The 8769-nt window shown below is 43.7% G+C and overlaps 1 protein-coding gene across 1 annotated transcript in view; it reads right to left on the reverse strand.

The window, feature by feature from the left end:
- The window catches only part of RGS21 (regulator of G protein signaling 21), a 32681-nt gene extending 25357 nt beyond the window's left edge, over window positions 1-7324 (reverse strand). Inside the window, exon 1 of the mRNA XM_075286724.1 lies at window positions 7279-7324. Within this exon, the coding sequence (XP_075142825.1) occupies window positions 7279-7321 (43 nt within the window). The 5' untranslated portion in view covers window positions 7322-7324. The remainder of the gene's footprint in view (window positions 1-7278) is intronic.
- Between the last annotated feature and the right edge of the window lie 1445 nt (window positions 7325-8769).

The raw sequence follows: 8769 nt of genomic DNA on the forward strand, positions 1-8769 counted from the left end.
GTAGAACTTTTCAATCTGCCGATTTTAAGTGGAATCTGGGATTCCACTAATAGATGTAGAAAGCATGGATGCCTCAACCTCAGCCAGCTGATCAGCGACGAGGTGGGACAGATTTTTTCACTGTCTAGTCATTGGTAATTTTATCTTGGGGAAGAGTATAATGAGGAGAAGATGGTGGTGCAAGAGGCACAGAGGTTTGGAAGGAAACCGAGGAACCTGAGGTGGAGAAATGTGTTGGAGGTGTAAAGGGAACCCAAGTAGAGCTTGTTCTGTCAATATTGCAAAGTGTTGATATTTCTTTAGAAGAAAAGCAAATTTTGGAGATAGTATAGTGGACAAAGCAATCAATGGAGGGACTGGAATTTCAGATGAACTCATTCCACAGTGGGCTGTAAACATTTTCCTGAGACAATATGGGGAACATTAGCAATAGGGTGACAGAGGTGGAAGAGAGGTTGGGTTCTTTGGAGGGCAAAATGTTGGTTATTCAAAAAGAAGTTTATGGTTTAGTTGCTGCAAATAGAGGTTTAAATGCGAAAATTATTGATCTGGAAGACAGATCTAGGAGATGTATATGTACTTCTTATTGGATTTTAGAAGTTACTTTTTCAAATGTTTATCCCAGAGGTATAAAATATAAAAAACAAAAAAACTTTGCAAGTCTTCAGTAGGTGATACCTTTTTTAATGGCTAACTCATAATGATGACAGAATATAACGTTTTGAAGCTTCCTCTGAGCTTCTTCTTCAGATATAACTAAAAAAAAACACCTTCTAGAGGCTGCATATTTATAACTGGACACAGGGGTAGGATTACAGGAGGGAGGGGGGAAGAGGCTTATTACTATATACTTATAAAAACTAACAATCAATTGCCAGATCCCAGGTTCTTATCTTAATGGCTGTCTTAATGATTTGTATAAAAAGACATAAACCTACATGCGATGTTGATTCCATTGTCCAACGTCTGGAATAGGGTCATGGCCTTGTACTCATAAATCAGTCGCTGTTTCGATTTTCATGTCACTGGTGATATTATGATCTTCCTGGCAAAAATGATTTGGCACGGGAAGATCAGTTCTCTGTTCTTTGATTGTATGGCGATGTGAGTTAATTCTCATTCTGAGTTTCTGTCCGGTCTCTCCAACATACAGATTTTCAGTGGAACATTTGGTGCAAATGATCAAATACACCACATTAGGTGTGTTACAGATGAACACACTTGGGATTTTATATTCCCTGTTAGAGTTTGGTATCTCTATCCTGTCGGTGGTCAGTATGTGGAGGCAGGTCTTGCACCTCTTCTGTCCACATGGGAATGTTCCTGTGTTAGTTGGAGGTGTCAGTGAGCTGCTAATAATCATATTCCTGAGGTTTGGTGGCTGTCTGTAGCATAGGACAGGGTATTCCCAGAGGTATTAATTTAGGGGAATTATAAGTATTATAGAAATTGTAATTAGGGGGAAACGTTTTTTAAAAGACTTGCCCCCCCCCCCACCGTACTCTTTCTTTGTAGAAGTAAAGTGTATGTTGTCATTTATTGAAATTGGGTTATGGCATAGAAAAAATACATAATAATTAGAGATGAGCGAACAGTGTTCTATCGAACACATGTTCGATCGGATATCAGGGTGTTCGCCATGTTCGAATCGAATCGAACACCGCGTGGTAAAGTGCGCCAAAATTCGATTCCCCTCCCACCTTCCCTGGCGCCTTTTTTGCACCAATAACAGCGCAGGGGAGGTGGGACAGGAACTACGACACCGGGGGCATTGAAAAAAATTGGAAAAAGTCATTGGCTGCCGAAATCAGGTGACCTCCATTTTAGACGAATAGTGGATTTCAAATCCGGGTCATATGAGAATGTGAACTTTGTGACTATGAGACAGGGATAGCTGTACAGGCAGGGATAGCTAGGGATAACCTTTATTTAGGGGGGAATGTTATTAAAAATAACTTTTTGGGGCTCTATCGGGTGTGTAATTGTGATTTTTGTGAGATAAACTTTTTCCCATAGGGATGCATTGGCCAGTGCTGATTGGCCGAATTCCGTACTCTGGCCAATCAGTGCTGGCCAATGCATTCTATTAGCTTGATGAAGCAGAGTGTGCACAAGGGTTCAAGCGCACCCTCGGCTCTGATGTAGCAGAGCCGAGGCTGCACAAGGGTTCAAGCGCACCCTCGGCTCTGATGTAGGAGAGCCGAGGGTGCACTTGAACCCTTGTGCACCCTCAGCTCTGCTACATCAGAGCCGAGGGTGCGCTTGAACCCTTGTGCACACTCTGCTTCATCAAGCTAATAGAATGCATTGGCCAGCGCTGATTGGCCAATGTATTCTATTAGCCTGATGAAGTAGAGCTGAATGTGTGTGCTAAGCACACACATTCAGCTCTACTTCATCGGGCTAATAGAATGCATTGGCCAGCGCTGATTGGCCAGAGTACGGAACTCGACCAATCAGCGCTGGCTCTGCTGGAGGAGGCGGAGTCTAAGATCGCTCCACACCAGTCTCCATTCAGGTCCGACCTTAGACTCCGCCTCCTCCGGCAGAGCCAGCGCTGATTGGCCGAAGGCTGGCCAATGCATTCCTATGCGAATGCAGAGACTTAGCAGTGCTGAGTCAGTTTTGCTCAACTACACATCTGATGCACACTCGGCACTGCTACATCAGATGTAGCAATCTGATGTAGCAGAGCCGAGGGTGCACTAGAACCCCTGTGCAAACTCAGTTCACGCTAATAGAATGCATTGGCCAGCGCTGATTGGCCAATGCATTCTATTAGCCCGATGAAGTAGAGCTGAATGTGTGTGCTAAGCACACACATTCAGCACTGCTTCATCACGCCAATACAATGCATTAGCCAGTGCTGATTGGCCAGAGTACGGAATTCGGCCAATCAGCGCTGGCCAATGCATTCTATTAGCCCGATGAAGTAGAGCTGAATGTGTGTGCTAAGCACACACATTCAGCACTGCTTCATCACGCCAATACAATGCATTAGCCAGTGCTGATTGGCCGAATTCCGTACTCTGGCCAATCAGCGCTGGCTCTGCTGGAGGAGGCGGAGTCTAAGGTCGGACCTGAATGGAGACTGGTGTGGAGCGATCTTAGACTCCGCCTCCTCCAGCAGAGCCAGCGCTGATTGGCCGAATTCCGTACTCTGGCCAATCAGCGCTGGCCAATGCATTCTATTAGCCCGATGAAGTAGAGCTGAATGTGTGTGCTAAGCACACACATTCAGCACTGCTTCATCACGCCAATACAATGCATTAGCCAGTGCTGATTGGCCAGAGTACGGAATTCGGCCAATCAGCGCTGGCTCTGCTGGAGGAGGCGGAGTCTAAGGTCGGACCTGAATGGAGACTGGTGTGGAGCGATCTTAGACTCCGCCTCCTCCAGCAGAGTCAGCGCTGATTGGCCGAATTCCGTACTCTGGCCAATCAGCACTGGCTAATGCATTGTATTGGCGTGATGAAGCAGTGCTGAATGTGTGTGCTTAGCACACACATTCAGCTCTACTTCATCGGGCTAATAGAATGCATTGGCCAGCGCTGATTGGCCGAATTCCGTACTCTGGCCAATCAGCACTGGCTAATGCATTGTATTGGCGTGATGAAGCAGTGCTGAATGTGTGTGCTTAGCACACACATTCAGCTCTACTTCATCGGGCTAATAGAATGCATTGGCCAGCGCTGATTGGCCGAATTCCGTACTCTGGCCAATCAGCACTGGCTAATGCATTGTATTGGCGTGATGAAGCAGTGCTGAATGAGTGTGCTTAGCACACACATTCAGCTCTACTTCATCGGGCTAATAGAATGCATTGGCCAATCAGCGCTGGCCAATGCATTCTATTAGCGTGAACTGAGTTTGCACAGGGGTTCTAGTGCACCCTCGGCTCTGCTACATCAGATTGCTACATCTGATGTAGCAGTGCCGAGTGTGCATCAGATGTGTAGTTGAGCAAAACTGACTCAGCACTGCTAAGTCTCTGCATTCGCATAGGAATGCATTGGCCAGCCTTCGGCCAATCAGCGCTGGCTCTGCCGGAGGAGGCGGAGTCTAAGGTCGGACCTGAATGGAGACTGGTGTGGAGCGATCTTAGACTCCGCCTCCTCCAGCAGAGCCAGCGCTGATTGGTCGAGTTCCGTACTCTGGCCAATCAGCACTGGCCAATGCATTTCTATGGGGAAAAGTTAGCTTGCGAAAATCGCAAACTGACAGGGATTTCCATGAAATAAAGTGACTTTTATGCCCCCAGACATGCTTCCCCTGCTGTCCCAGTGTCATTCCAGGGTGTTGGTATCATTTCCTGGGGTGTCATAGTGGACTTGGTGACCCTCCAGACACGAATTTGGGTTTCCCCCTTAACGAGTTTATGTTCCCCATAGACTATAATGGGGTTCGAAACCCATTCGAACACTCGAACAGTGAGCGGCTGTTCGAATCGAATTTCGAACCTCGAACATTTTAGTGTTCGCTCATCTCTAATAATAATTATTCAATCAGCAAAGTCCGAACATTTTTTTGCATTTTATAGAATGGATTAAAATTTCAAATTGAAGCTAATAATTCATGAAAGTGTGGTATACTCTAAGGCTAAAACTACATGCTTTTAAGTTTAAATTTTGGTGCAGCTTCAGATTTTTGAGCTAAAAAGTAATGAGTAGACTCAGCAGAATCGACAAGTATAACTGCTCCCTATATATTCTGTATTACTTTTGAAGCTACTCTTGGCTTTGACTCTGGCTCACAAAAAAAAACCCCACAGCAAAATCTGTAACAAAAACGCAGCTTTTCTTCAATGTGTAGCCTTAGTCTTAGGGAGCCTTCACACGGAGTAAACGCGCGTGTATTTTTGCAAAATACACATGTAAAAATAAGACTCCCATTGACTTCAATTATATTTTTTACACGTGTAAAAATACGCCTGTAAAATGTCATTGAAGTCAATGGGAGTCTTATTTTTATACGTGTATTTTTACAAGTGTATTTTACAAAAATACACGCGCGTTTAGGGTGCATTCACACTGAGTAAACGCTAGCTTATTTTGTAGAGTAAAATTACACTTGTAAATTTTGCTATCCCATTGACTTCAATGACATTTTACAGGCGTATTTTTACAGGCGTATTTTTTACAGGCGTATTTTTTACAGGCGTATTTTTACACTTGTAAAAAAATATCATTGAAGTCAATGGGATAGCAAAATTTACAAGTGTAATTTTACTCTACAAAATAAGCTAGCGTTTACTCAGTGTGAATGCACCCTTACTCAGTGTGAAGGCTCCCTTAGGCCAGGGCCCCATGGGCCGGAAACACTGTGTTTCCGCCACAGGGAAAATCGCGGTATTGTACAGTACTTGCAAAGTGGACACTTTGCGGAAAAAGTCGCAGCACGGACTCGCGATTTCCAAAACTGTTGCGGTTTTGAAAATCTCAGCATGTCAATTATATCTATGGCAACGTCGGCGGCATTCCCATAGATATAATTGTAACAGAAAGTCCACGGAGGAAAACTCAGTGAACTTTCTGCGGGAAATGCGTTCATGCCGCGATTGTTCCCGCAGCACTTTAGCGCGGCGGTTCCAGCCCGTGGGGCTTTAGCCTAAAGCAATTTTTTTTTCCCACAGAGGCTAGGTATGGATGGACATTGGAGGGCATTCATTTTTGTTGTTGTTCGGAAATTTAAGAGATTCTCATTGGTATCAGTGGTTTTGAGATAAAGACATTCCTGGATAGCCTTTAAAAAGGTTATTCTACTACTACCTTCTTTTTTTCATTCTCCCCACCATTCCTTTGTAATCATCGTTAATTACTTTATGTAAATAAGCCCACCGAGCACCCTGGGTATTCCACAGGGCATCTGAGGATCCCCCCACGTCATACCTTTATTCACGCCCCTCCATTGCTTCTACTCTGTCTGACCATCCTCCTCACCAGATGTTCTTCCAGCCAGATCACACTGCTGCATCTGAATTCTCAGGCATGCACAGTTCACTCAGTAGTAAAGCATGATAAACTTAAGGCTGCGTTCACACGGAGTAACGTGCCGCTCATTCTGACACGTAAACACGTGTCAGAGTAAGCACAGTAAAAAAAATCCCATTGACTTCAATGGGTTCGGTCTTATGCACGCTACCCATTGAACTCAATGGGAGTCTTTTTTACCTATTGCTTTCAATGCGATATGCGCATTAAAAAAGCCTCCCATTGACTTAAATGGGTAGCTCACGTAAGACCAAACCCATTAAAAGTCAATGGGATTCTGTTTTACTGCGCTCATTCTGACACGTGTTTACATGTTAGAATGAGCGGCGTGTTACTCCGTGTGAACACAGCCTAGGCCTGGTTCACTTCTGTGTTCAGTAACCCGTTCGGGGAGTCCGCATGGGGACCACCCGAATGGACTACCGAACGCATTGGTAAGCAGTGAGCTTATGAAAGCACACGGACCCCATAGACTAGAATGGGGTCTGTGTGCTTTCTTCGCAGTGTCCGCATGGAACATACATCAAAAAAGTACTTCATGATCTACTTTCCTATCCGCATGACTTGCGCGGAGACTGACGCAGGTGTGAACCAGGCCTAAGGCACCAGCAGTGAACAGTACTGAGATTCCTAACAGGTGTCCCTATGTATTCCTTGCTTTCAACAAATCGTGCACCTCTTCTCTGGGGCATTTTTGTCATTAGGGAAAATCGTGTAAGCAAAGCATCCTTCACTCAGTAATAGACTCACACCCAGAACTTACAGGGATAGCTATACAGGGATGTAAAAATTTCCTCCTGAAAATTGATGAAAAAGCCCCAATTTTCTACTTCTTTGCACACAATATATAGATTCAGTCTGGTGATTTAACCCTGTCACACATATAAATACTACAACTAAAGTGATGGAAATAAAATTAACATATAACTTTTAGTGAAATTTCTTAAACCCGTACTAGTGTGGTCAAATGACTATCTGGCCGAATTGATCTATCTCTAAAGGAGACATACTATACTTTAAAGCTCCATATGCAGTGAAAGGGATAATCTATCTTAATAAATTCCACGCTGGGAGGGTGTATGAAACTACAATCTCATCCCATTCCCTTCTATGGAATGAAGCTGTAATTACATCTTATGGCAGCTATAAAAGCAGATTGTGTGCTATGTACACAGTGAAGTGTTCACAAGGCTTGTACAAGCTAATCAGCTATCTTTAATGATAGGTCATCAACACAAATGAACTGCACAATCCCTTTAAAACATAAAAATATTCTCATGTATCTTACCTTTATTGGCCAGAAGTTTATTCAGGGACTCATAACAATCCATGATATCACTTGAAATATCTATCCCGTATGTCTCTCTTCCTGTAAAAGGGAAAAAAGAACATTAATATGTTACTATATTGACTGAAAGTAGGAAAATAAACTATTAATATATTTTAAATGAAACATATACAGTCGACTCTCGATATAACGTATTGCTGGGACCGGGAAAAAAAATACGTTATAAGGTGAATACGTTATACGTATATAACGTATTTCACTGTGCCGGACCCTGACTACGTTATTCACGATAGCACCTTTTTCGGCCCTATAAAATACTGTACGTACATGCGCGTGTCATGCACATAACGGCGAATGTAAGAATGTCAGAACGCAGAAGCCAAATTAAAACTATTTACATTTATTTATACAGTACTGTATGTCCGTGTGTGTGTGTCCATATCATTCACTTTTTAGGACAGAAGAAGTCCTCAATACGGGTTTGTTTTTGCACAGCTTTGGTGCGCAACCCACACAGCACACTCTCGACGTTTGCTACCTGATTAATGATAAGTTCGCCGACATCAAAAGCGCTAATGAAAGTCTTCACCTTTTGAAATGAATTGAGAACATCAGAATATTTTGGCACGATTGTTTCGGAAACGGAATTGCTGCTTTCAGAATCAGAATTTGGTTCCTCAACAATACACTCCTCCTCCTGCTCGTATTTCGTATATTTCCTCAACAGAAAGCACTTCTGATGTAATCACCTCATCGTCCATGGTTGCGTACGTTTCGAAATCTAAACCAGACCCTGCGATGAGTTCCCAGCTTGGTGTATCAATAACTTCTTCGGCGTCACCTGGGATTTCTGCTTGCTCCATTTCTTCTTCCTCATTTTGATACAAAATCACTGCTGCTCCAGCTGCTTCTAGCTCTGAAGGTTGAGTGTGGTTTCCAGCACTTTCAAACCCTGCTTTCTGGAAACAATTCTTGATGCAAGCGGGGGTCACTTTGTTCCACGAAGCTACCAGGAAGTGCATGGCCTGGAGAAGGTCCGGTTTTAACTGATCCAATTGGTTGCGCTCCATCAGCGCAAGTGCCCGCTGCACGAGCAAACGCCTGTAATTGTACTTGAGGGACTTAATTACACCCAAATTGAGTGGCTGCAATCTACTTGTGCAATTAGGCGGGGAAAAAATAGAGGTCTACGTTGCGTAAACCCTCCACTTCTTGTGGGTGCGCGGGGCAACAATCCAGGAAGAGGGCCACTTTCCTGTTGCGTGTACCCATCTTTGCGTCGAAGGCTCTCAAAAATTGCACGAAAAAATCGCCCGTCATCCAAGCTTTGGTGTTGTTTTTGTACTCACACGGCAGTGTGCGTACGTTCTTGAAACAACGTGGCTTCTTGTACTTGCCTGCAAGGCAAATTTACAGTAATTCAACATTTAAATTAAATTTAGTGAAACTCGTTTATACAGTACTGTACTGTAATTTTAGTTTACTTGCCTA

This window comes from Leptodactylus fuscus, chromosome 9, assembly GCF_031893055.1.
Source record: "Leptodactylus fuscus isolate aLepFus1 chromosome 9, aLepFus1.hap2, whole genome shotgun sequence".
NCBI classification, from domain to species: domain Eukaryota; kingdom Metazoa; phylum Chordata; class Amphibia; order Anura; family Leptodactylidae; genus Leptodactylus; species Leptodactylus fuscus.